This window comes from Lithohypha guttulata (genome assembly GCF_036872675.1).
Source record: "Lithohypha guttulata strain CCFEE 5908 chromosome Unknown scaffold_2, whole genome shotgun sequence".
NCBI lineage: Eukaryota > Fungi > Ascomycota > Eurotiomycetes > Chaetothyriales > Trichomeriaceae > Lithohypha > Lithohypha guttulata.
In genome coordinates, this window is record NW_027042751.1 from 3141018 (window position 1) to 3168078 (window position 27061).

The window sequence follows — 27061 nt, forward strand, 5'->3', positions numbered from 1 at the left end:
GGTAGCTGAGATTCGTCCTATGTGCAAGGTGGAACGATCTCTTTGCGAATGCAAAAATCTCCTTCTTCTTTTGCATATATGGTCGGCTTGTATATAGCAAGGCTGTACCTTATAATTACGACAATGTCGTGTTTGATCCCAGAGTAGTTGCTCTAACCACATCGTGACTTGCTAGGAGGATGACTTCCCTCACTCGAATTTCGTGAGGGACTGTCATTGCGTATCCAGGAGAGGAGCATGCTTTACATAGTGTGTGCTTTGTTCAATCGTCAATATCGACGATTAAGCGTTTGACATGTCCGACCACCGCGTGCCGATTGCGGTCTGTGTGCCTGTACGTGGCGCCATGATCAGTCTCAGCCGAGACTTCGCTTCCTGTTCATCCTGACATTCCGCGCAACGAGGCAGGATGGACGCGGAACTCTGCAGCGGATGCCATTCCTGATAATCAGCTCAAGGGCATATCGCAACAACTCTGTATAGCACTAAACCTCAAAGTATACTAGAGTCGTTCCTGGATAACCACATGAAGCCGGTGAAGTCGGTCAAGCCAATGATCTTGCAGTATCACTGCAAGTTCAGACGACCTACATCCTCGCTGTAAGGAGGATGGCACGTGAGCCGGCACGCTTCGCTTGACGCGTGAGACGATGATGCGAGCCAAGCACAAGTCTTCTCTTGCATCCATTCTTTTCCAGCGGTCCAATCGCTTCTCATTCTGTTGTCCTCACGCATCGCACCGCCTCGCACCTTCTATGCGTCGCTCTTCGAACGCTTGAAAACATTTTCTGCCAGTTTTACATTCTTCAAAGCTATAGTAGGCATATAAGAGTGTTGTCCCTCCTACAGGACACTGTGTTTCTGTATCTGAAAAGAGGATGGGTCTTGATTAATCAAACAATGTGGGAATAGAGTACTCCGTGACCATCACACTTCTGTTCGATGGTAGTATAGCTCGTAGACAGTAGAGATGTCTTCGCATGTCTCATGCGAAGTTGCGCATTGCCTCATGCTCATGGCTGTCTGGTATTTATCCAGGCAGCCGCCCATGCACCACACCTTCCTTCCTCCTTTCTTACATATCTGCCTTGTCACAATAATGCTTCTTCACTATACTCTTTTAGTACAACATGAGTTCGCTACCCAGCATAACCCCTACTCTCACACCGAGGACTCCTAAGACCTTCGATAAGTGCGACAATTGCCGCACGAGGAAGATCAAGGTGAGTGAGTGGTGGTCCACTATTTTCTCCGATTATGCTGTGCACATCTTGCCGGTCGTGCGCCCCGCAAGACACGTCAGGTAGGCTACCATGCTTTGGTACTAGTACTCGGCTTGCTTGGACCACCATCGTCCACGGCTCCTCTTCCTACAAGTCACTTCGCTTTCGTGGCCCCATTGCCTTCGGCAGAGAGTGTTTGACAACTGTGAACTGATCCCCTACTGTTTGGATTCTACCATCAGACAGATGTGTTTCATCGCTGACTTACCTTGCAGTGCAATCCAATAGTCCGCGATTTTTCTCGCGGCCAAAAGTGCGATGATTGTGCCAGTAGGGGCTTGCCTTGTGGTCCCAATACGCGAGTTCGCAAACAAGCACAAAGTCCTGTCGTCTCTCAATCAAGCACTCCTGTGCCAATTGCTTACAGCCCGATCGACCTGTTCGGTGGCTGTGAAGACGCACTCGGCTCTCCAGTGGTTGCTGGCGATGCGCGCGTGCTACGAAGGCACAAGTCAGTCCTGTTGCATCTATCGAGCTGCATGGACGGCGATGAACGTCCATTGATGCAGGTGACTGGTCTAAGCTCATTATGCTGATATTGGCTTCAGCATAGCAAGTCCCTCCCCTTCGGTATCTTTCACACAGTACTTGCCAAACAGTCAAAGTGTGGAGAGCCAAAGCATTCCAGTCTCCCTTACCCATAGCTCCTTCCAATGGGCGCTCAAACAGTACGTCACATATCGCCTCAGGCTTCGAGCAACTAACATCGACAGACTTTGCCTTATGGGCTGGCTAGTGGAGTTATATGCTTACTGTCAGCAGCGTTCAACAGCACTGAATAACATGCAAGCAGCTTTACCTCTCCACGACGTCCAAATCTTCAGCACAGCACTAGACTTCCTCGTAGCGGTATTGGGTCACCTGATGTTGACAGCTTTGCGTCATGTTGTCCACTTGCAATCACAACTTACACTTCTAGAAAGAGAGCTTGTCCGTCGGCGCGCATTCGACACCGGCTTACGCTTCATACGATACAGTCATACAAGTGATCGAGACAAGAGGCAGTCGTCGAGCTTTGAAGAAGCCTTTGAAAGTCTGCGTGCAGAACTTGTTACCTTCTACCGTTCTTGCGGAGATCATGCCGAAGCCAATTATATAAGCACGTCCACCCTCAAGGTACAACCATATCTGACTGGCTTCAGCTTCGACATGCTCACCAGGCTCTCTGCAGAGCTTTGCAACGTGCTACAGTATGCCTTCAAAGATATTAACCCCAAATATCAAGACGTGCTGGATCCGAAGAAATGCGTTCGTATAGACACATCACATCTCGCCATATTGGGTGGAAGAATGAACAACACAATTGAACCTGAAAAGTGTGGCATCAGCATGCAACCAGATATCACTGGTCGCAACGAGCTTCACCTGGCGGTAGAAACAGGCGATCTGTGCTATCTGGAGTGGACGTTAAACAACAAACAGCGAGACACCAGCTTCGATCTTGAGCAAAGAGACACCCTTGGTTTCACACCACTGATGATCGCTGCTTATGTAGGATGCCTCGAGATCTTTCGCCTCCTACTGCGCGAAGGCGCAAACGTACGTGCACAGCTTGCAACAGGAAGAAGTATCCTAAGCCTCGCAAGCTTGGCGGGAAACGAAGACATTGTTGCTGAGTTACTTGCATATGGAGTCAAAGTTCAAGATTGCATCGGGTTCTGTTCCCCCATACACGATGCGGCCGCAACTGGACGTTCAGAAGCAGTGGTAAAATTATTGCTAACTCATAAGGCTGAACCACGAGACGAAAGAGCCGAGCACGGCAATCGATCTGCGTCGCAAATTGCCTTTGCAAACAACCACCACAATATAGGAATCATACTACTAGAGGCAGAGAAAGCACTCGAAAGAAAACTACCTACCAGGGATCCGCATGGCCACACAATCGAGTCACTGAAGCGCCTGATCGACCGAGAGATGGCTCGTTCGAACAGCCCCGAATCTCCTGCTGCAAGCCGTATGGGAAGAACTTCGAGCCCCGATAGTGAACGCACCCGTAAGAGACATAAAAGTATCAACTCGGACTGGCAAGTGAGTGCAGCAATTGCAAGCTCCACATCCTCTACACCGCATGCACACACTACTGTGGCACCCAGTCCCCTTGGCCAGACCATTGTCGGATCATATAGTGTAAGGACCTTCTCCAACCTGGAATCGGATATTGTTGGGTTGCCTATGGATGACTACATAATAAGTCCTCACGATACCGAGTACGACGCCATGTTCGATATGCCTTAATGTGCTTGTCTCTTCGATGCGCACCTGCTGCTGTCTACGCACCAGACCTTTCGGAGCATACATTCTCACGGCATGTATAGACAGGCCAGATTGGATGCATATAGGAGCAAAAAGTTGCTCAATGTCATGAATTAATGATCTATCCGTAAATACATTACCACGCTGGGCTGCAATTTGTGCAGTGTAGTCTAAGTATGCAATGGTTTCGCAATAGCACTGTCGTCTGTGGACACCATGACCTCGGGTCAATTGTTGGCTTGAGACAACACCTCTCCATGTCTTTGGGGCTCGCTGTCGCGTGGTACCCGAGCGTTTGTGTGCGACGCGTTTTTCAATCGTGCTATACATGACTCCACTTCTAGCAAGGCGCGTGACAACCTTTAGACTGCCCAGCAGTGCTGCCACAGCATCATTCCACATTCAATGGATGGAACTAAGTCTGATGCGACTGTTCTCTTTCCCTGCAATCCTTGACCTTCATGGACTCAACGACACAGAATTATGATCTATCGTGCTCCAAATAGCATAATTCCGTGGCTGTTGCTGCTCGTAACCTGGACATGCCTGGCATCAGCACATTCTTGGACGGGTGCTTCTTCAGGACAACACAGCTTGCCTAGGTATTCCAAAGGTGTGTGAGAACAATCTACGACACTGGTGTCTATCTAGCAGCTGCCTAACCACCGAGGTTTCCTAGAACACCTCCGTCATGAAGTACCGGAGCTTGAAAGCATATTCCGAATGCCTCAGCAGTGGAACACCAAAACTTATGGAGAGCAAAACGATAGTATACCTTATCACAGGCTGAACAAGACACGTACGCTCTTCAATATGTGCTTTATAAGTGTTGGCTCTAATTGATGCAGTATTCCCACTCAAATTCCAGCCACTGCCTCTTGGGACCATTAAGGCTCAAGGATGGTTTCAGCAGCAGTTGGACTTGATGGCGGAAGGAATGCCGGGTCGCATGCATGAATTCTATCGACTAGTCAAGGATGCCACATGGGGAGGTGGAAAAGAAGAGTACAGTATCTTGAATGAAGCATGGCCGTACTATATCAATGGTCTTGTGCCACTAGCTTTCGCCGTCGACAACCCACAAGTACTTGACGCGGTCAACAGACAAATATTCTATGTTCTGCTCAAGCAGTTTCCAGACGGTTGGCTCGGGCCAGAAGCAGATGTGCCTACAAGGAACTTTTGGGGTCGTTACCCTTTCTTTCTGGCGGCAGCACAATACGTTGAAGCGGCTGGTGCAGCCGAATCGCAACAAATGCTAGAGGCTATGCATCGGTTCGTCAATATTATGCACTCCATGCTGAAGAATGACCATCAGGGCTATGTATGGAGAGAGGGCGACCACTTCGATGAGCAATGGGGTCGATCTCGTGCTGCAGACATGGTACTCGCTCTTCAATGGCTTTATGAGAACCATCCAGATAACAATCAAGAAAGAATTCACGAATGTATGTTCTTGATCTACACAAAGGCCTATGACTGGTCATGGTGGTTTAGAGACGACGTTTTCTTGAAAAACGACATTGAATCGTATCCAGACGAGCTGATCGATCCGCTTTTCCCCTTCCTACATGTTGTCAATACAGCGCAAGGATTGAAATCACCTGCCGTGATGGGAAGATTGCTTCACGACCAGGCACTGTTCGATAGCTCTCGCCGAGGCGTGCAGCTCACTTTCGACCATCACGGAGTTTCATCCGGTGCCATCATCGGAGATGAAAGAATGTCTGGCAACTCTGCCACACGTGGCTCGGAGCTATGCTCAGTGGTCGAAGCAATGTTCTCTCTCAGCACATTGTATCAAATCCTCGGCGACGCTTCCTTTGCAGATCGTCTCGAAAAGGCCGCCTTCAATGCCATGCCTGCAATGATCATGCCCGACTGGTGGGCTCATCAATACGTGGCTCAAATCAATCAGCCATACTCTTACGAGATACCCGACACTCACTTCTGGAACGTCGGCCCATGGGGTGTCACGTTCGGCGTCGAGCCGAACTATCCCTGCTGTGCCGTCAACTTTCCTCAAGGTTATCCCAAGCTCCTGTCTAGCTCATGGGTCCGAACACCCGAAAACAACGGTATCGCTCACGTGGTTCTGATCCCCAGCGAAATCAAGACGGTGCTGAAGCAGGCACATGTCTCGAATCACGTTCATATACGCTGCAACACCAACTATCCCTTCACACAACTACTCGAATACCATGTCGAAGCACAGGAGTCATTTAGCTTTTCCTTCCGTGTGCCCGAATGGGTAGACCTAAACAACCCAAAGACAGGTATCTACCTCGACAAGTCAACCGACCTCCACCACACCCATCATCCCACAGCCCAAAAGCCACTACCCTCGAGACCACCCCCTGGACCTCCCGCCCCGCTTAAACCAGACCCACACACAGGCCTCCACACCATCTCCCTCCCAGCAGGATTACTCCACTTCACCGTCTACCTTTCCCCTTCCTCCAACACAAAACCAACCATCCACCAACGCCCCAACAACGCCGTCGCACTAACACACGGAGCTCTCCTCTTCGCCCTCAACATACCCAGTGATTCCATCCCTCGCCGCCCAGCAAATTACCAGCGTGAAGGCGAAGCACCGCCCCAAGCGAATGATTGGACTATCGTGCCTCTTACTGAGAACAATACATCGTCGTTGTTAGTTCCATGGAACATTGCCATCGACCCATCAACCGCGCGTGTCCACGAACACGAGAACCTCTCCTCCAATCTCTCCTCGTCAACCAACAGCACCTCCCCCTTCACCTCCTCCCCCATCACCATAACAGTCACCGCCTGCGAGATCTCCTGGCCTCTGACCGCTCCGATCCAATACGAAGACCATAATAGCGAAAAACGCGCAGTCAGAGGTGGGTATCCTGTGGAACCGCCTAGACCTGATCCGAAGACTGGTAAGCACGAGTGTATTGGAGAGGCGTTTGAGGTTGAGCTGAGGCCGTTTGGGGGTGCGAAGATTCGGATGGCAGAGTTTCCGGTTGTGGATTTGGGAGGGAGATAGGAGGAAAAGGGGGGATGGGATGGTGAAAATGAGAGTGGAGGAGCGTAGGGTTTTGGTAAGATCAATGATTGGGAGACGTGAAAGTGAGCTCATCTGTGTAGGAGGAGAAAAGTTGGACTAGACAAATCCACTTCTGTACTTATGGGTTGAGCTATCATATACAAGGATATTGAATCTTGCAGGTCTGGTATCATCGTCAGATCGATTGATTAGATGGAAGCTAGCTTGGACGCACTACACGATCGTCTCCTTGCTCCTCCTCGTCCTCAAGCAACGCTGGACTCTCCTCTCTTCGCAGCAATTCCTCCTGTACCTCATCGTAATCTTCTATAAAAATAGCCGGCCCCGGCTCACCCAAGTCTTCCTCACCGCCCGCAGTGTCAGACTCCCCTTCCTCATGCTTCTCTTCTCTTTCAACAAATACAAAACTACCAACGACAACCATAGCTCCAATCCAATATACCCAGCTCTCGAAACGTCCTTGGATGATCATCTCACCAACCAAACTTAGAGGAATCGTCAAGCTCAATCCGACCGTGACGACGAGCGGGCTTGTGAATACCATTGCATATGCCCAGCAGATATCACTTACTAGACTGCTGACGGAGTTGACGAGGAGGATCATCCAGATGTGTGCCGTGGGAGGAAGGGTGAATATTTCCAATTTCGTGAAATGTAATACCGGAAATAGCGGAAGTAACAGCACAATGTTGAACATGCCCACGAAACCGAAAAAAGTGGGCATATGAATGGCCTTGGGTAAAGCTGAAATCGTGGTCTTTTTCAACGTGATGGTATAGAAACCATAGATGACAGCTGACAAGAGTGCTAGCCCATCTCCTAGAGCCAGCTCGTAAGGTGATTTGTCGGGAAATTCGTCGACTGCTCTTTTCTGCCCTGCTTTGTCATCCCCAGCGTTTAGGTCAACCTGCGATATTAGCACGATACCGGCCAGACTTCCAAGCACACCACATAGCTTCCTCCAAGTGAACTTCTCTGTTCGTGTGAGCGCACCAATAAGCAAGGTCCAGACGCTGCTCGTTGAGCTGAGGATTGTAGCGCTGGCGACTGTCGTGTACTGCAAGCAGGCCATGGCGAAATAATTTGCCAGGAACCACAATATACAGAAGGCCAGCGACAGCCGCGCAGTTGGTATCAGACCAAGATTACCGCTGCCTTCTCTTGTCTCGCTAGACGCAGACCGTGTCGATTTTGTATTTCCATCACTAGGTTTCAAGAAAGACTCCTCTTCGTCACCGCGGACAGCCGTGTACTCCTTCTCCTCATCATCTCCTCTCCAAAAACTCCGTAATGTCTTTAACGTAAATGTAGACCGTAAATCATCCTTCAATGTTCCTTCTCTTCGTTTGCGTATAGCGCCGTTCGCTAATCGAGGTATTATACATAATGTGAAAGCGGAGGTGTTGAGATATGTCAAAAAGAATGGCTTTGCATAACTTTTATCCGCAAATATACTCTGTTGCAAGTTTGATTAGAATGTCTGCAACCTCTCGAGTCTGATAAAGGAGACAAAAACTTACACTTCCCAAGAAATTCGAAGTTGTCCATAAAAAAACGACGCAAAGCAACAGAATCAATCCCAGAGTATGTCTCGCCAAACCAGATGTTATACTCTTGCTCTTTCTGCTCTCCGCCGGCCTCTGCTCTACTTCCTGGTCGTTTCCGAGGAGTGTAGAGTCATCCATCTCGAAACTCTGGGATTCAGCGTCATCTACACTCGTTCTTGTTGTTGCGCCTGTATTGGGAGTCTTGCTGTTGGTGAGGACCGGCATGTCCGCAGATCTGCGATGTGTATCATCTGAACATTCAAGGTTCTCGTGACGTAAAAGTGTTCGGAGCAGCCCGTCGACTGGGGAGCAGGGACATGCGCTTCGTCTATACAGTCCACATTGGGAAAGTACAAGTTTAGCTTTGTGTTGGTATGGAAAAGAGCGACTTTGACAATAGCACTGGCGAGTGGACGAAGTACGAAGAGGGAGTCGCACGAACAAAGGAAGCCACGAGGGTGGTGCTGCGGAGTGGGCTGCAGGTACCACCGACGCATGATGGCGTGCCTGGAAAGGGGCTCGGGGGCTCAAGAGGCTCTTTGCCACGTGCTAGGTTGCCTAATCTAGAACTCATTGTACTCATAGAAAGTTGTGCATTGTTGTGAAGCAGATCTACAGACGCTGTGTATAAACATAGCGGTCCTCCATCACTCACATTAATGAATCCGACGTATTTCACAGTAAAAATCAGTAGCATCGCTGTTCTTGTTGTCGTAGCTCCGCGAACGGGATGTCCTGTCACAAAAATAGCATGGCAAAATTCTCCAGAGCATCACGCTGAGAACCAAATCCACTCCATCTGTGCTGTTTCCTAACACATACAACACTCGTCCGAAATCACCATCAAAGTCACCAGCACTGTTCCAACATCTTCTTAGTACCCATTTCCATAAGGTCTAAGGGAAGTCGGCATGCCTGAGCCAAGTCCATGCTGGTTCTGGTCAAGATGCGAGCCAGTGATAAGACTGAGCATGTCCCTGTTACCAAGAGTCGGACCAATACCTCCAAACCCGGTATGCACCGTATCATCGCCAAGGTCGAAAAGGTTGTCAAGAGGCATGCCAATCCAGTCATCCCCAGACGAGAAGAGTGAAGGGTCGACGTTGGCATCGAAAATCATGTTTGCATCGTAGGAAGCCGAGTTCTCCAAGCCGAAAGGTGGCATGAGTGTTTGGTTAGCATAGTCGGCCATTGGGATTTGACCAAGAGGATCTGGTGATTCTTGATCCGAGGTATACGACATCGTTGTGTTGTGAGGTTGAGGCGAAATGTGACGAGACTGGCCTCTACTTCCGGGCTTAGGAATGCGAACCATACTGCCGTGAACGTCCTCCATGAGTTTCTGGATTAATCGTGCCACGTGAGCTGCCAGGTGAACATCATCGGCCACTTGTTCGCTCATTCGTTTTGTCGTCTCTTTCAGAAGCCTAAACACGGCTCGAACAGCACGTTCCTCGTTACCTAGACTAAGGAGCTAAAAATCGTTAGTCTGCATAGATCTAAACGTTGGCATATGTACTTACCTTGAGACTGAACATGAGTGCGGAAAGCGTTCGCAGAAAAGTTCGAACGGGGGAGTATCCAAGAGATTTGCTGTTACCCATACCATAACAGGACAATTCCAAGATTTGCGTTGCAGCATTGCGGACCTCATCGATGTAAGCCTTGTTGTCATCATATACCGAACCAAGTTGTGTCGCTAGACCTCGACCAACGCTATTGCGATTTTGCACAGCCAGTTGCCCAACAACTTTCTGCAATCCAAGCGAGTATACATAAAGTCTTGCATATTCGTACTCCATTCTAAGCACCACTCTCATCTGGGGCTTGATGTACTCTTCAACGGCACAGTAATTGTTGGTCCATCTCTTCAATCTCGGAGCGTATTGACCAATCAAGGTGTGATAGTGACCATTTTCGATATAGGTGGCATTCTTTCTTGGAGATGGGAAGATGTCGCGATTGGCATCGTACATCAGAGAACCAATGTCAAACCACAGCTTTTGCATCATATCCACAGGTTCATTGGCATCAGGCCCGTGGGGATCGTCATCTTGCTCAGGAGAAAGAGACGACTGTATGCCCATGCGGCCACTGATCTGTGAGATATAGACAATGACTAAACGTCGAAGGCGTCGTCGTCTCAAACAGTCTGACATTGGACCGTGGTCGCCGTTACAATATTCGTGTGCACGATCGAAAACTCCCAACTCATAACCAAGAGATTGCGCCAAACCGACGAGACTTCTTGACATACGGTCTGACCGCCAAGCGGGTTCCAGCCAGGTCGCATATGGCAAGTTGCTTGAGTTCTGAGGGGCGGACGGCTCATCGCCGAAAAGCGATAGGTTCGTTCCGACTAGTGAGTTCTCGTCGTCGCCTGGCGGGAAATGCAGACCTCTGGGCTGCCAGTCAGCGAGCAGAAGCAAGGCCTCAATGGTGCCCAGGCTTCGGAGACTACCTTTCCATGTGATTTGACCACTAGCTGTTCGCTGCGTCGATACCTGACCTGCACCTGTGAACCCACCACCGAATTGTTCTTGACACCAAAACAAACGTTGAACAATGTTTCGGAACGAAGTACACAGTTGCTCGTGAATGTAGTAGCCTCGAGAGACTTTTGAGTCTGACCTCAATTCATAGTATCTCGAGGTGATGGCAAGTATAGCCAAAGCAAGAATGGGTTCTTCTGTCAATAACTGGTAATGCGTAGCAGGATTTCGGAAGCGGTCGATGACAACAGGTGTCATTGGAGCGAGATGGGTGTAGAAGTACTCAACGTATTGCATAGCTTCATCGGCTGTAAACCATCCAGCTCGGACGAAGCGCATCTTAGCCCAAACTTGTTGAGCCTGCTTGTAAGCTTTAGCTTCTGGCCCTGGTAGAGATCTGATATTGATATCACTAGCACTGCCTGTCAAAGATCTGTTATGCTGCAGACGGCCGGTCGAGTCCAGAGGTTGGGTTGTGGTTGCAGCTCTGACCAAGACACTCAAATTGTCAGTAGTGTTGGTAAATGATTCAGCCAAGCTGCTGGCTTTAGGCATCGCCACATGGTCATCGCCGTTAGTGGTCCTAGCTGGTACACTAAGATTGTTGTAGGGACTTTCGGCATGTTCTTGAAGGCCTGTCGCACCAGTATTCGGTCGAGGCAATGAGGTAGGTGTAGATCGAGGCAGAGGTGGTAGGTTGCCTATGGTGGGTTGAGGAAGCGCATGTACACTAGGAGGGGTCGCAGATATGGAAGGTCTTGATGGTGACAAAGGGCTAGACTGGTATGCATATGTGTGACCGATATGTGGGCTAGCAGGAAGAGTCGCGAATGTTCTGGTCGAGTGCGACGAGTCGATTCTCGCTCGCTTGGTAGGTGGTTCAACATCATTCGTCTTGATCTCTTTCTTTCGCGTCTCGCGGAACCAGCATTTCTTAGACTGTCGCTTGCAAGTCACGCAAGGAAGTGGCAGTGGGTTGTCGACAGGTCCAAGGTCGCATTTTATCTTGCGCTCGCGACATGGTTCACAAGCCTGATAGTTGCGACGATGCTTCACGGATGTTTTGTTCTCCTGCGGGTGTTCGCCTGATTCTGGCGACAAAGTATCTGAGACACCATCATCAGTCTTTAGATGATCGAGGTTGTGTGTAGCCACGTTCTCGTGGTACGTAGACATGATTGAAGTCGCGACCGTATTGTGACTCGAGTACAATGAGAACCGTCGTTAACCGCGACAGTGGGATCGCGGGAGAGAAATTGGGGTCCACAGTTGTCGAGTGCTGTAAGCTTCTACTTATCGCTCCGAGGTCACCAGCTTATCCAGGTCAGCTTTGTTTGTGATAAGGACATCAATGCTCGAACAAGGTACCAGTGGACTGGGATGCTACAGAAGTGCGAATCTTGGTCGCTTGACTGCCGTTTGTGCTGTATCAGCCTCGAAGATACTGCGGTGGGGCGCATCTTTACAAGGTTAGGCTGTCCCGATAGGTGACAGTGATGCTAGATGCAACACTCTTGGTGAGGGCAAAGTGACCTCGACGACGCGCAATAACACTATCTACTGTAGAGCGAGTCTCGCACTTACCGGGCCTCGAAGTGATAGAATGTGATCAACGATCATGGCCATCTCGAGCTTTCTGTGTTGTCTACGACATCGATTGATGACCACTATCTATCAGTAATATCAAACGCTCACCCAGCATCACGTAGCATAGATCTATGATAAGGCAAGCCCTTAGCACGAAGAGGACCGTTGAAAACATCGCTCAGATCGCCGCCCTTCTCCTGCTGGGCAAGCTTGTTATCATGCAACGCAGCACTGGCTTGGCTTATCACACTCTCTTCACTGTTCCTTCTCGACAAATCAGGCACTCTAAGCAAACCACGAATTCCACCCGATTTTCTTGTCGGCAAGTCTCCACTTCCTGCTGTGAGCACGAATATTAGGTACTTGAGGTTGGGCAAGGTGTGCCTAATGTCCACAGCTCGAAGTCCAGATCTGTTCATCAAGAATTCAATATCTTTATTCAGCAGAAACACGCCGTATTCAAACTTGTAAGCCGCTCCAACTGGGTGTAGTGGGAAATGCCTCTGTGCTAAGCCTGCTGAGATGTCATCTTGTATGAAGAAGCTTGACTCACTCGACCGGATTGGATAAGGAAGTGGTATGGAAAGGTACAACGATAGCTGATGGACGAGCTGTGCTGCGAACCCTAGAGCTGCAGCAATCTCGTCGCTGTTAGTATCGCTGAACGACGAGTTCGGCAAGTGAAGATTCCTAATTGTAAATTGCAATGCCCTGTTTTTGACAGGTTCAATCGGAAAGATATGCATGAGGCTTGAGCATATACGGCGAATTTGGGAATTGGAGGATTCGTTGACTTGGTCATCTTCCTTTCGAACCTTCTGAGCTGTTTCCTGGAGTCGCTGTTGCCTGGCTAGTGCCCTACTCTGTATTGTGGGAAGACTGTTCACTACATCGCGACTGGATTGTATGGAAGCTTGCAGTTCGGACTTCAAACGTCGGGAATGATCCACGGATTTATGTTCATTGTCGCAAGACCGCTTAGCATTCTTCGTGTCTTCCTGCTGTGACGACAAAAGCGACAAAGCATTTTCAGCTTGAGGCATATCAGCAAGCAGAGAATTGATATCCGCTTCCAGTTTGCTTCGAGTACGTATCGCATCCTGGATCACATCATCCAAATTGGCTAGCTTGAGGAGAATATCAAACGTTGGGCCTTGAGTAGGCGCCATCGATTTCATAGCAGGCGTCAACGGAGGCTGCTGGTGAACCTCTGCAGGTAAATCTGTAAAGCTTGTGTAGATGCCATCTGAGAGGTGAAAGAGCACACAGTTCTCAGGCAGAGGGTGCTGGAAGGTCTCTAGAGATCTGCCAATAAACTGAAGCGAACGCAAGTTTACATCGAGCTCGACCAGTATGCGGTATTCGTCCATATGCTCATTCTTGGACCATATCCGTAGAACGAAATTGTCGCTGCGAGCCACACTGGCAATAGAGCTGTCCAAGTCAAAATGGCTGAAACTAGGGTTCATTGAGTCCTCCATGATCTCGCTGATATATATTGGTTCTTCGAGCTTAGCAGGATGTACTGAGAACCAGGATGTGACCAACCTGTCGACCTCCAGAGCTTCCAACTTTGATTGTCTCGTTCTTGGATCTGAGGATGCCCAATGTAGAGTGCTTCTTCTCCTCATATTGCCCTGTGCTGGCCTCACCGGTCTCTTCTGCGTCTTTTCCTTTTTGACCGGACTGTGTATAGAGCTTTGTTGCCCGCCATTTGTCGCTTGGGTTCTCGAGAGTTGGTCATAGGACTTCGCATGGTGGAGTGTGTGAGCATCGTCGCGGGCTAGAGATTTTGCAGGTGTAGTGAGATTGTACTCATCATCTGTACTGGTTTTACCTCGTACTGAAGAGGTCGGAGCGTTTATATTGAGATTGCGCAACGAGATGCCGTGGAGGTGACGAAGCCGACGATTCTGAACAGGTCAATTGGGAGCTTGCGAGTGTATTCTCTTGCGTGTACTCACCCAGGTATAGAGAAAAGGGTGCTCGCGCCTCTTGACATGCAGCGCGTCTGCACTGGAAGCGTTGGACATCGATAGAATGGAGGCTGGTCATCTCTGTACCGTTGCTGGTTGTGCCAAATTCCGGGCGGATGATAGTAATGGTCACCGTGCGTGTTTCGTGAGAAGTAGCAGTCGTGTAAGCAATCAGGTCAAACGTCGGCCGGTATACATTCCATAGGCAGAGCCATAGTCATGAAAAAGCTCTCTCGATGCATGACCAGAGAAAAGGTCGCGAACACAAAAATAAAGTCGACCTGAAAGATTTGTGCTGGCCTGTTACGCCTCGGCGCTCACTTCTACAGTGTTATGGTCCATGAAGACCACTTTTGAGAAAGAAGTGCTTCGGCACAATTCAATTTTGCTATTTCCACGAACCATTACACACCACTACGAATTGTTCTTCATTGTCCTTAACTCATCCATAACCTCGTTAGGATCGGTTTTCCCAGTCGCTTTGCGCATCTCATCACTATCCACTCGCATGAATAAATTGTGCTTCTTTTCATCTCCGATTGTGCTTAGTCCCTGCGTCTCCTTGTTGTCCTCCGCCAGTTTCTGTAACTTCTGGATGGCAGGATCGTCTGGTGCTACCTTCGCCAAAAACTTGACGTTCGCCTTGGTGTACTCATGACCCGGGAAGACTTTTGTATCGTCCGGCAAGCTTGCCAGAGTCTTGTTCAGTGCTACATGCATTTCATTTGCGGTGCCTTCAAAGAATCTTCCGCAACCTCCAATGAAAAGAGTATCACCTGTAAACACGGCTCTTTCGTTCTTGCTCTTGTCCTCCATGAACCAGCATATGCTGTCCTGTGTGTGGCATGGTGTATACAGTGCCGTCACTTCGATGTTGTTGCCAATCGAGAACTTCGATCTATCTGCCGGCGTTTCTGTGACAGCTTGACAGTCCTTTCCACCAACAATCGGAACCTTCTCAGGTAGTTTCGAAAGAATCTTTGAGTTTCCTCCAGAGTGGTCCCAATGATGATGTGTGTTCACGATCGATTTCAGTCTAAGTGCACCGGACTTTATAGCTTCTGATAGAGGTGGTCCTGCTCTTCGAGGCGTCAGTCGGCCCTGCATCGCTTTCAATACACTTCACATACTCTTCAGGGTTTGCAGGGTCTATAATGATACCCTCTTTAGTGTCTTCATCGGTCACGATATAGGCGTAGTTGTTGGACGACCCAACCCCTAGTAAGTGTTAAGGCTAGCACTCTTGCTTGATATTCGGGGACATACACATAGGAATTGATTGGATATGCATGGCTCTTCTCAGCGACGGTTGGCGAGATGTGTGAAGTAGTGGCCTGAGGAGAGATGGTACAAGCATTGGATGAACGTATAGATCGTGTCGTTGGAGCTTTGCTGTTAGAAGTGCAATTCGCTGTCATGCGGAGGTCAAGCCGCGGATGCGTTCACCCTCTGAACATTCGGAAGCTGCGATCGAATGACGTCATATGATTGGGTGAATGCCACTATACTCTGTTGAGCAGCTTTAGCAGAGGTCCGAGTATTTTCTAGACCTGGATATGCGTGAGAAGGCTGGAAATCAGGTGTTTGACATGAATCCTCCGAAGAAGTGCTATCAGGGATTGAGACCTCGAGCATGGGCTGTCGATTCACCTGCTCGTAGAAGAGCATAAAGACATTTCCTCTGGCAAGCACTTGCTCTTCCGAAAGTTTTGTGACCACCTCATCGTTGAAGGAATACCAATGCTTGCCACGCTTTCCGCAGGCAACGTAGTGACCATTGTCGTGTCGACCTTGGTGAGTGACGATACAACGTAGCTCGTAAACAGCCTGCACGTCAGTATCTTTATCGATGAGAGACTTCTCCATCCAGTCAGGTCCGATTCTGAGCATCGAAGGATACCTGACGTATGCAACGTTCTTTTTCTGGTTGCCCCAGTCGTCGAAGATGCTGCGGTTGATGTGTAAAACGAGGTCTTGCGGAAGCCGGCCAAAGAGGATCTGCTTCTCTTTGGTTCGGAGTACTTTGGTTTCCTTTGAACTTGACTCCGAGACCATCTGGCCGTCACTTGACTCTTCGAGGTGTGAAGGTGCGGGTTGGGCTTGCTTTGTACACTCATCGCACACAACTCCCTCGATCAGCTCAGATGCTGTGTACGCATCTAGAAGGTCTTCCACGTCACAATCACCACCAAGTCCAAGGTTGAGAGTAAGACAGTTGAACGGGATCAGTGATAGTCCTTCAGAAAATTTGCAAGTTTGACACCTTAAGGATTGGGAGATAGTGCCGTCAAGGGGATTGTCTTGAAGGGAGAAGCAAGCTGATCTGTAGTTGTCCAACCACCCAGCATTGGCTTTAGGATTCGTTTTTGGTGTTTCTTCGTGGAACGTCGACAGGGACAGGCAGTCGAGGGCAGGTGCCATCCGCTTAGTCATGGTCCGCTGGTATTTGACAGCCTCTTTCTCTGTCGCATCCATAATCTTCGAGAAGTACTCTTGCGCATCCTGCTGTTGCCATGTGTTCATTGATCTGAGAGTTGAGGGTGGCCACAAAATATTCTTACCATCCACTTCCTGTAGCAGCTGACCTAAAAAGTCTTTCAACGCTCGATATGTTGGAGCACTAAGTCCTGCTGCCTCACTCATATCCCAATTCTTGTTCACAAAATCTCGAAACATCGGTAAAGACGCTAGACCCTGGAGGACGCTGTTTTGGAAGCATGAGTTGTCCCAATTTCCAAGTCCCGAGAAGGAGATTTCGGCTGCCACTTTATCGAACCCCGAAAGGCTTCTTGCTCTTTGCACCACTGCTGAAGTGCCAGATCCTTCGTAAAACCTAGTCAAGGGATTGGTTCTGCCCGCCACGCTGTCGCCGGGCGAATCTTTCGGTAAGGCAGAGATTCGTGCTGCGACTTTCTCCACGACGTGGAGAGATCGTGTTGGCACTATTGAGTTGCAGAAATCGTATATGCGCCGCTTGATAGTCGTGTTGTATACGAGGTAAGGCCATACATAGTATGCCGCAACTAAGAGAAGGATAGTTGTAAGTGACGTTTGCCATGGTTGTGGTATTGCTGTTTGTTGGATGAGAGCATCCTCGTCGTTGGTGTCAAGGCGGTTCATATCTGTGGCAGATCGGATTCTGAATATAGCTTATATTGGTAGACATAGGTGAATGGCTGAGCTATGGACGCTGTAGTGCGGCAAGATTTGATCGACCTAAAGTGTCTGCACACCGAGGATAGTTCGAGTGGTTCATCGTGCTGGTGTTTGTTCACCACAATTGCAGGCACAGGGATGAGGCGTCATTGGTGGCTGGTGGCGCACGGGCACTGAAAGATGGAAAGGGCCCAAGATGGAAAATTGATCACTTCCTGCTACATAGAAAAGGCTTGCTTTTTCTAATCGACTGCTGCTACATATAATTTACAGAGACGCGACTCGCCGTTATTTCCGCACCAAGTGAAGCCATACGCGCCTTTCACAAACGCATGGACATTACTTGTAGTCAAGTGATTGTGATGGCCAGTCGATCAGCTTTTTGCTTCGCAAAATAGTCGCTCGCACGGCATTGGTGGCTACGCCGGCCTCTGTGTCTGCGCTCTGAGCTCGCTCGTAGCTTTGAAATACCTCAATGCTGTCGTAGGATCTCCTGTAGCATTGCCCTTCCACCATCTCTCCCATAACCATGTCAAGCCTTCATTTGCTGCATCCCGAAGTGCTTTGACATCAGGAAGCTGACCATGGCTAACCTGGTGCCTTAGATCCACGAAGCGATTCGGCATCGAAATAGCTGCTGCATGAGCATACATTGACGACTCTCCAGCAATCTTGACAGAAGTCTCGTCATCGTCGTCGTCCTCACTCGTGATTAGTGCTGCAGTAGCTGCCTTCGCGACGTCTCGATCAACGAAGCTGTTCACAAAGCGCAAGAACGCAAATGCAAACATAAATTGTACTGCACGATAAGAATCGGGATTATTTGTGCTCACCATCTTTTCATAGTGTATGATTGAGTCTGTCAGATCAGCTGTCGATATCACAGCGACTGGAGTTTTGTGCGACTTGAAGGTCCAAACGTTGACACGAGCTATTGCTTCAGATCGCATGTCTTCTCGTGACTTTAACTCGTATGGGTCTTCTACCGAGTGGCTAGGGTAGAACCAGTCTCTGACCATGGCGAGCTCGGCCTCATTTTGCCAGGGCCCTGGGATGTTCGTATTCATGGTACACGAGCTTCTGGCGCCTGAATCTGGCTCTTAATGAGTGTCAAAGAAGATGAGTACTCATCCAAGAATTGCCGGTGTAGACATAAGATGTAAGACACTACTGAGTCGAGAACAGTACGTATCACAAACTGCACTTTGTTCGTTTCATAAGTGTGATCAGCAGCTGGTTAGATGTATCTGATTTTACTGTGCTTGATCTATCGAGGGTTGAAGGATATAAGGGATGAGTGGTTGTTGAGTACGTTCTTGTACGAGACCTGAATTACCAGTACCAATTTATTCAGCAGGTGCAAAGCCGACGAAATTGTGCCATGTCACATGCCGAACCTCGAGCCCTTGTAGAGTGCATTCCACGGCAACTTTTTTCGCGTTAATTTTTGTGAGCACAGTAGTAGTACTTGAGTAGAACATGTACAGAAACCATTGACTACCTTCGTTCAGCATCAAATCTAGGAGAGTCTTATACCTCAATAAGAGTCTAAGAGACGAAAATGCGTAGCAAACAGAGCAACATTTTCCCCTTATAATTCAAGGTACGTATTTGTACGAATATAATATCTCAAAAATGGTCGTTATGCTAGCAGACCGAAACGAAAACGCTTGAACGCTTGAACCAAATCAAATCGCTGGGAAGCACATCTATATCCAACCAGACGCTACTGCGTGTCCTGTTTGGTGCTGCAGAAACTGTGTTGGAGCATAATCGTAATAATGCATTGACGATGTGTTCGGCTGAGGCATATTCCCGACCATGGACTCGGAAAGCTGCCGAGACACGTCCGCCAAAGAAAACAAATCTTCCCCTGCTGCTAGATCATATTCGACATCATCTTCGTCTGCATCGACCTCTGGTGTTGGTTCGAAAGACTCTTCTAGTTTCAAGCCCTTTCGCCGTACTGGCGAAGATCCATTGAACAAGAGGTTTGCGGACCGCACTTGGTCTGGCGAGTCGTACAGACCTAGACCGACCAATTCTTCTGTGCTGCTCTCTTCTTCAAATCGTGTCTCTGCGAAAGATTGACCTAATTCTGGTATTGGTAAATATGCTGGAGACGATGGCGCAGTCGGGAAATTGGTGCAGCCAGTAGCAGGAAGCATAGGCCAGGTCATATCTCGCGATTGATGATTTGTCGTGTCAACACCAGACATAGACAAGGGAGTATAGCTGTTGATATTCTGATCGTATTCATGGTATGTATTGAAGTATTGATGGTCGTAATGCAAAAGATTCATGTTTTGGTCAGCCATCTGATTGAGTGGCACGTTCGGGCAATCGAGATATGACTCTACCATGGTCGGGGCAGGAACGGGCGTGAAAAGTCCGTAGGCCACAGCAGTGTTCGTTGACGCGTTCCACTGTTGCGGTTCAGAATGCTGGAATATGGGTTGCTGAGCTGAGAAACCACCAGCAAAATCGGGATGCCAACTGACTGGACGAGGTTGTATGCCAGCACCATAGATCCGATCCTGAGCATTTCCAGCTCGTATTTGGTGGTCGACAGCAGGCCCAGTTCGTGAGGGTAGATGTGTTGTTACTCTTCTTCGCAAGTTGTGGTATGGACTTTGTTTACGGCTGTTTGGTTTGCTGACCTTCGATGAATCCTTAAAGTGTGTTGTGATATTGTGAGGGACGGAAGCAATATTGGAGGTGTCGGTCGTAAAGCTGAACCTCCAATCAGCGTTCATCTTCCAGTTAGACATGGCGACGAACGCGGTTAATAGATGAGAAGAAGCTGCAAGATGTGAAGTGAAAAAACGTACGACCAAAGACGAGACATGGACGGCGAGTAATAGATGTCAGAGATCAAACCACTGTGCTGGGCAGTCTGTAACAAGCAAACCTTGTCAAACAGCTTCTGTTGTTTGAAAGCCTAGTGTCTGTGACAAACGACCTGGTCGGACCAGGTACCATGAATCATCCTGCGTCACGGGAATGAGTTGACTAGGTTCTTGAAGGGGTTGCAAATATGCAGATTCAAAGCTTGGGATTTGTGGGAGCAAGGACAGATCGAACAATGCAGAACCACACCGTCAGGTGGTGGTGGACAGTCCGTCAAACTTACCTCATGACGATCCACTAGATCTAGAAAGATAGGAATGCCGAACAAGGACTAGCACTCATCAAGATGTCTTCGGAACGACTCACAGGAACAAGGGATGATATGGGCTTATAGTTTCGAGCTTGAGGCGTCAGCTTTCATGATCATTGGGGGCGACAAGGATGACATTTGTGGTGGATACTGCATATCTCATTTGGCACAGACCGCCAAATCGTCCTTGTTTCCAGTATCATTGTGTCAAACCGACACGAGACTTTACTACTCGTAAACAATCCCAACGTAGCACACAAACAGTGTTATTGGCCGATTGTCGCAGCTACAACAGCAAAGGAAAGTCAACTATTCAGCATGATCCGAACACATGATTGTCATCATTGCCGTGGCTGGAATTATACTTTCCTGAAGAACCGTACGGTGTGGTCGCAACAGGGTATGGGAGTTCCATGGTAAACGCTGCAGCCGCAGGCGGAGACCACCAGTCATGATCTCGATCAGGTTGTGAGGGGTCGTCAGTGGACGGCAGAAGTCAATCAGCGGACCCTCACCACAATCGCTGCAGTAAAACCGGGGCGTTAATAGCAATTTGCAGAAGTGGCTGAACCGGAATGAAGTAAAGGTTGTCCCAAGCAGCAGAGAATGCTGCAGTTGTGATGATAGGCGGAGGATTACTGAAAACTAACAACGCCTTTTCCTTCGCTGCATCCGCTTTCCCAGACGATTAACCTTTACGGGAGGATCTGGAGCTTTATGCCGACACCAAGAAATTTGGATCGTCACTTCCAATACCACCGTGGCCGTCAATACATCATGCTTTGCGTTAGCGCATCAGAAAGAGTTGATCCTGACTAGCCAAACACCATAGTGTGATCGTTGCTCTGATACAGCTTCTGGCCAACGCCCAGGCTGTATTCACGCGCCATGTTCATATACTTGGAGCTTGCAGTGTCATCTCCACTCAATCTAACCATTACAGGTTTAGATAACAACGTGGTCAATCAAACACGAAGCGGTACGGGTGAGCTCGATAATCGATTTGCACATTGGTGCTCTCAGCAAGACAGCTTCTTTTTACTCACTAACTGGCTACTAGGATCCGAGGCTCAATGGCTCAATGGCTCAAAAGACGTGGATTTACAGGATATCGTTCGACTCTTTCTCCTAACCTTGCCTTGTTGTTCGAACCGCAAAAGGATCACCCTTTGATGATAGATACTGGCGTCATCGCTAAGCCGCAACGTCAAAATACGACAACATGGCCACCACATCTGCATGAAGTACGGAATTCTAACTTGAGCCGAAGCAAGACTCCAAAAGTGGTACGCACTAGTGCATACCAGGGATACTTTTTCGAGTCTGAGATCGCTGAACGTTGCACCTGGATTTCTCGCTAGCTTTATTAGTTCTTGCGCTTCCTGGTGTTCGTTCTTTCATGAACAACCTGCAGCTCTCTACACTACACAGTATACCCCTGGTCGAACGCACAGGGGCACAAGCTGTGCCGCTTTTTCATCACGACTCTGTCTTGAGTCGTGCTACTATGTCAGCGAATGACTCTTGTTGATTTGACACAGAGATCGACAATGCCTGCATTCATGCAGACTGAGAAATACAGTGTCGGGAGGATGATCGGGTCATATCTGTGCCGCATATGTCGCGAGAAACCTTTTACGACATTTGATACAGCATGCCAGGGCTTTGCGGTGGCTGTTTTGGCACACTTATGGTCGGAGCTGTATAGACCCTCTCGTCGATTCCAAAAAGCTACTGGCACGATACAGTATACATCGTTGTTGCTATGATCGCGGTTGGCGTGGTTGAAGCCACCGGAGCTGAATCTAAATATCCTGCCAAGACACGCTTTGGATGTTAATGAGATAGTACGAGTACGAGTACTCGGAGCCCCACAGCTGCAGTGGTGAAGGCGGTAAAAGTGGGGCGAAGTTTTCGGATGCGATTGATGTAGAGTAACGACTGGTCGCCGCTGCCCAACATGCAACAATTGCTTTCAGTCGATCCCGTGCCAGCTTTCAAAATTTTGCTCAGCCCGGTTTTCACTTAAGAACTCTACTCGCGCCGTCGTCGTTCAGTACCAAGGAATTGCTCGGATACATAGTGACTTTTCAGGGGACTTCAAGAGGTGACCCGATTGGGCCTGGAGAACCTAACACGCAGCCACCAAACCAGCAATGTCAGTAATTAGATGTGGATCTAGAATGGCTACAGTGCCTGGACCGGTCTTTTGGATGGGCATATGAAGACAAGATATCGTCGCCGAAATGTGCCATAGCTTGTTGCTGATGTCCTCTGAACTTGAGATGGTCTGCTTGTGGATGCTATGTACTCCCTCATAGCACTATTGTGCCCATTGACTCTGTCCGGCTGTTCGTACTCACAAATGAGCATTTGTCAGACGTCGACGTCTTTGGTTCTTTAGCGCTCATCACGCCTCAGCTCTCTTATCGCTTTCCACCACCTCTCTGCGATTATCGTCTGCCGTTGTTCCGTTCAAGGTGCCCGGTTCGCCCACAAAAGGCGTGTTTTCGTCCGTGATGCCAGTAATCTTCTCCAAGATTCTTGCCGCAAACAAATCACCACTGACATTCGTCATGGTTCTGAACCGGTCGATGAACCAGTCTATGGCAACGACCACAGCGTACATCCCAGTAATTGGGATTCCAACTGAGCCTGCGATCATTACGGTAAGTACGAGCGACGAAGAGGGAATGGGCGTAGTGGCGATTGAGGAAAGGACTGAGAGGAGGACGATAAGTGTATAGTCTCCTGCATTTAGAGTTATGCCTTGTGTGATGGCGAGGAAAACCACGACGACAGGAAAATAGATTGCAGTGCTGCGAATGGTCAGCATATGCGTAGACAAAGACGCGAGCCCCGATTGACCTACCCATCCATATTGATCAACGCCCCAAGAGGAGCGGTGAATTTAACAATCACTTCAGGTACTTGCCGAGCATTCAACTGACGAATGGTGACAGGTAGTGTGGCAGCAGATGAAGCAGAGCCCCACGCTGTAATCCAGGCAGGTGCACATTTCGCCCAGTAGGCGTAAGGATTCTGTCTAACCACAGCAAAGAAAATGATCGGTAGAACGATGAAGAGATGGATCGTCATCCCAGCTATCGAGGCACGACCTGCACCATGAGGCGTCGCCAGACTAGATCCACCAAAATGATGCTGTGAACTATTGCAAGGCAAGTCGTGGCAACATAGTAGAAGATTGTCCAGCGAGCCAATTTTGCGCCACCACTTGCCATCGCTTTTAGGTTTTGCACAGCTAGAATGATCGCTGTAACAATCAGTGGTAGAACTGTAGCCCGCAGAGCCCGAAGCCATAACGTGCCGGGGATCTCGAGGATAACAGGGGCAGCTTCGGGAACATCATCAACGGTTGCTGTCACAGCTAAGCCTATAGCTATCGCTAGGATGGCCGCGATGATGATCTGTAACGCAGACCCTGGCTGTTTTAGAAGCACGTAGGCGGACTTGTGCCATGGCTGCTTGTCCGGTGTTTGTCCTTCATCCTGGTGTCTTGACGGTGGTGTTGGCGGTGTAGTACCAGTATACTCGGTAGCGTTCTTGGTAGAGGACATCGTGCGACTGAGTGGTGGGAGAAGGAGCAGACCCTATAGTTGAGCAGCAAGCACCTAGCATCAGTAGATATATAAGTAGTGTTTGTGCTGCACTGATAGCTGCCGCAAGCCTGGTCACATCGTTTATGCCGCTGATATCCTGCAATATGACGAATGAAGTCTGTCTCATCGTTACTTGGTGTGAAGCGCAAGGTCTAGGACGAGATATTGCCAAGAAAGCCCCAGCATTGGCAACGAGAGTAGATCCATTCCTCGTCGCTATGCAGCAGTGGAGGGCACATCGTAGCATCAAAATTAGGCATGGCACAGAGTAATACCACAAGCCCTTAACTGGAAACGTGTTTGTATCGGGATGCTTCCGCCACGTGTGATGTGTCTATGCCAAGGGCTTGTCGGGCGGAGAGGCCTCGTGGCATTGCACACAAGTACACGAGAAGGTAGCATAAAGTTTCGATATCAAATCCTTGACAACTGTGGTTTTAGCTTTGCGGCTCGCTTCTTTCGGCATATACCAAGATAGCTCTTCAGTCATGTAGCACGCGTCCACCCACTTCTCCTATCATTTAGACTGATAAGCCCTGACCTACCTTTGTCGGATCTGGCTCGTGAGGACACGTCATCAACAGGTTTTCGATGCTCATCCATTGATATGGTAGACTCATCTCATCAGACGATACATAGCACGTTCTTGTCTGAGAACCAGGGTCACTCGTGAAGCCAGGCAAAAGTCTGCCACGGTCTGTGCAGGAGGGTCACAGACCATAGATCCACGCATTTGTTCAACATACCATACATGGCACACGATGGCTTCTCTGTCGATATGTAGCGTGTATTGTAGGAACAGCGTCTTGCCCACCATAGTATCTTGAAGTTGTTACTCAGCCCAGACAAGCTGACTAAGTTCGTGCAATCCACGCGACGCCAGGGCAAGACACGCGTGTAGTCAACCGGTTGCCGAGTACGTCATTACCAAAGTGAAAACGACTATACGTGAGCATGAGCCGAACGATTAGGGAAAAAAAACATTGTAGTTAATCTGACTATCTTCGACGATTAAAGTCAAGAGACAGTAGACACAATGTCAAGCAAGCAAAACTCGGCGCCTCATTTGAACAGAGGCATCAGCGACTACCTGACTGTCGGTCATGGATCCGGACCTGGATCTGGATCTGGATCTGGTGTATGAGCGACCTGCACCACTCGGTGTAAAGACTTTGTAGGCTAACTAAATGCAGGCACAAGGTGACTCGACGGATGATGAAGAGAATGGACATATGGAGGTAATCCTCACGTCATACATGCTTAGCAACTTACTTATCGTCAAAGAACTGATGCCATTAGGTCGAATTCGACCAGGACAACGTCTGGCGCAGAAAATCGTCGATAGTCCAAGCGGAAAGGCCTGAAGTTTCTGGAAGACAGAAAGCACAAAGAATGACTTCTCAATGTTACGTGCACAAGTTGGTAGAAAAAACCTCTACAGGTGATCAGCCGAAGGTCGAGAATAAGCTCGATGGAGTGCTGGAGTCCATCAATGAGACTACAACTGATGGCGCGACCGAGATGCGCAATGGGACATCGCCTCCTCAACACGATGAGCCACGAGCAACTCATTCTCGATTGTTGACTAAAAAACAGTTATCTGAGATGGCGCTGAATGTTCGCAACATGGCAAAGAAGCTGCAAAGTATCAAAGTCAAGCTGAATATCCAAACGATTTTCTTGCTTACCAAAGCACACGACCCGAGCTTGGTAACGAAGTCTCGTGAGCTGACGGAGTGGCTACTCTCTCCGGATCGTGCTGTCCGTTACACAGTCTATGTCGAGCACACGATGAAAGACAATGAATCGTTTGGTGCAGAAGCACTACTCAAAGGCAATCCCTCGTTCGAGGGCCGATTGAAGTACTGGGACAATGAGCTCGCCAGAAAGCGGCCGCATACATTTGACTTTTGCGTCCTGCTTGGTGGCGATGGCACCGTACTTTACTCTAGCTGGCTGTTTCAAAGAGTGGTTCCGCCAGTCCTTTCTTTCTCCATGGGTTCTCTAGGCTTTTTGACCAAGTTCGACTTTAATGACTATCAGAATACTTTGGAAAAGGCGTTTAGTGATGGCATCACCATTAGCTTGCGCCTAAGATTTGAGGGTACAGTTATGAGGAAGCAAAAGGAATACCGAAAGAGCGAAGACAGGGACGTAGTAGAAGAGCTCATCGGTGAGGAAGCTGGCGACAACCGAACACACAAACCTGATCGCACATTCGAGATACTAAATGACATTGTCGTAGACCGAGGACCAAACCCGACAATGTCTACGATAGAGCTCTTCGGAGATGGTGATCATCTAACCACAGTGCAAGCGGACGGCATATGCGTGGCTACGCCGACCGGTTCGACAGCCTATAATCTTGCAGCAGGGGGGTCTCTATGCCATCCAGAAAACCCTGTGATACTTGTGACGGCGATATGTGCTCATACACTATCTTTTCGTCCAATCGTACTTCCAGACACAATGGTGCTCAGACTGGCTGTGCCGTATGACGCTAGAACTAGCTCTTGGGCCAGTTTCGATGGGCGAGAAAGGTGAGTAGACCGCTCCTGGAGTGCGATCAGACACTAACATTCACAGGGTCGAGCTCCAGCCAGGAGACTATGTCACCATTTCAGCATCTAGATATCCATTCGCTCATGTCATGCCGCCAGGAAGGAAGAGTGAAGACTGGGTTAACAGTATCTCGAGAACGCTGCAATGGAACTCCAGACAGAGGCAGAAAGCGTTCAAAGACGACAGCGGGAAGAGCTGAGTTGTTGGGTTATTTGCGACGAAAAAGACCATAGCATATAATAGAAACTAGCATTCAATTTGGTAGCTCTACTGTGGTAGCTCAATTCAGGTTTGAAATGCAATATTCGGCTAACTTGCCACTCAGAGTGGCTTAACTTCACTCGAACCACGGCCCTATCAACACTTCAGTCGAACAGCAATGGTT

General features: G+C 48.9%; 12 protein-coding genes across 12 annotated transcripts; 4 read left to right on the forward strand and 8 right to left on the reverse strand.

Annotated features, from left to right (window-relative positions):
• Positions 1 to 1936: 1936 nt before the first annotated feature.
• ANKRD55 (Ankyrin repeat domain-containing protein 55) lies at positions 1937 to 3521 on the forward strand (the record flags this gene model as incomplete). The annotated part of the gene is made up of 2 exons (XM_064897607.1): positions 1937 to 1951; positions 2046 to 3521. 2 exons carry the CDS (start codon positions 1937 to 1939, stop codon positions 3519 to 3521), a joined length of 1491 nt encoding a protein of 496 aa, XP_064756557.1.
• Positions 3522 to 4262: 741 nt separating this feature from the next.
• Positions 4263 to 6555, forward strand: LTR64_003248 (uncharacterized protein; the record flags this gene model as incomplete). Its single annotated transcript, XM_064897608.1, has 2 exons — positions 4263 to 4338; positions 4388 to 6555. 2 exons carry the CDS (start codon positions 4263 to 4265, stop codon positions 6553 to 6555), a joined length of 2244 nt encoding a protein of 747 aa, XP_064756558.1.
• A 220-nt stretch (positions 6556 to 6775) lies between these two features.
• On the reverse strand, positions 6776 to 8348 carry LTR64_003249 (uncharacterized protein; the record flags this gene model as incomplete). The annotated part of the gene is made up of 2 exons (XM_064897609.1): positions 6776 to 8032; positions 8097 to 8348. The coding sequence occupies 2 exons, from the start codon at positions 8346 to 8348 to the stop codon at positions 6776 to 6778; spliced, it is 1509 nt and encodes a 502-aa protein (XP_064756559.1).
• A 649-nt stretch (positions 8349 to 8997) lies between these two features.
• ARO80 (zinc finger transcriptional activator) lies at positions 8998 to 11791 on the reverse strand (the record flags this gene model as incomplete). Its single annotated transcript, XM_064897610.1, has 2 exons — positions 8998 to 9597; positions 9647 to 11791. The coding sequence occupies 2 exons, from the start codon at positions 11789 to 11791 to the stop codon at positions 8998 to 9000; spliced, it is 2745 nt and encodes a 914-aa protein (XP_064756560.1).
• Positions 11792 to 12306: 515 nt separating this feature from the next.
• Positions 12307 to 14235, reverse strand: LTR64_003251 (uncharacterized protein; the record flags this gene model as incomplete). Its single annotated transcript, XM_064897611.1, has 2 exons — positions 12307 to 14115; positions 14167 to 14235. The coding sequence occupies 2 exons, from the start codon at positions 14233 to 14235 to the stop codon at positions 12307 to 12309; spliced, it is 1878 nt and encodes a 625-aa protein (XP_064756561.1).
• A 357-nt stretch (positions 14236 to 14592) lies between these two features.
• On the reverse strand, positions 14593 to 15469 carry GLO2_2 (Cytoplasmic glyoxalase II; the record flags this gene model as incomplete). Its single annotated transcript, XM_064897612.1, has 3 exons — positions 14593 to 15259; positions 15309 to 15396; positions 15445 to 15469. The coding sequence occupies 3 exons, from the start codon at positions 15467 to 15469 to the stop codon at positions 14593 to 14595; spliced, it is 780 nt and encodes a 259-aa protein (XP_064756562.1).
• Positions 15470 to 15603: 134 nt separating this feature from the next.
• On the reverse strand, positions 15604 to 17298 carry LTR64_003253 (uncharacterized protein; the record flags this gene model as incomplete). Its single annotated transcript, XM_064897613.1, has 1 exon — positions 15604 to 17298. One exon carries the CDS (start codon positions 17296 to 17298, stop codon positions 15604 to 15606), a length of 1695 nt encoding a protein of 564 aa, XP_064756563.1.
• A 375-nt stretch (positions 17299 to 17673) lies between these two features.
• On the reverse strand, positions 17674 to 18401 carry LAS1 (rRNA-processing protein las1; the record flags this gene model as incomplete). Its single annotated transcript, XM_064897614.1, is given in 2 exon segments — positions 17674 to 17794; positions 17806 to 18401. The coding sequence occupies 2 exon segments, from the start codon at positions 18399 to 18401 to the stop codon at positions 17674 to 17676; spliced, it is 717 nt and encodes a 238-aa protein (XP_064756564.1).
• A 642-nt stretch (positions 18402 to 19043) lies between these two features.
• Positions 19044 to 20105, reverse strand: LTR64_003255 (uncharacterized protein; the record flags this gene model as incomplete). The annotated part of the gene is made up of 1 exon (XM_064897615.1): positions 19044 to 20105. One exon carries the CDS (start codon positions 20103 to 20105, stop codon positions 19044 to 19046), a length of 1062 nt encoding a protein of 353 aa, XP_064756565.1.
• A 2799-nt stretch (positions 20106 to 22904) lies between these two features.
• On the reverse strand, positions 22905 to 24072 carry LTR64_003256 (uncharacterized protein; the record flags this gene model as incomplete). Its single annotated transcript, XM_064897616.1, has 3 exons — positions 22905 to 23313; positions 23367 to 23536; positions 23611 to 24072. 3 exons carry the CDS (start codon positions 24070 to 24072, stop codon positions 22905 to 22907), a joined length of 1041 nt encoding a protein of 346 aa, XP_064756566.1.
• A 1078-nt stretch (positions 24073 to 25150) lies between these two features.
• On the forward strand, positions 25151 to 25478 carry LTR64_003257 (uncharacterized protein; the record flags this gene model as incomplete). The annotated part of the gene is made up of 2 exons (XM_064897617.1): positions 25151 to 25252; positions 25308 to 25478. 2 exons carry the CDS (start codon positions 25151 to 25153, stop codon positions 25476 to 25478), a joined length of 273 nt encoding a protein of 90 aa, XP_064756567.1.
• Positions 25479 to 25506: 28 nt separating this feature from the next.
• LTR64_003258 (uncharacterized protein) lies at positions 25507 to 26875 on the forward strand (the record flags this gene model as incomplete). The annotated part of the gene is made up of 2 exons (XM_064897618.1): positions 25507 to 26654; positions 26701 to 26875. The coding sequence occupies 2 exons, from the start codon at positions 25507 to 25509 to the stop codon at positions 26873 to 26875; spliced, it is 1323 nt and encodes a 440-aa protein (XP_064756568.1).
• Between the last annotated feature and the right edge of the window lie 186 nt (positions 26876 to 27061).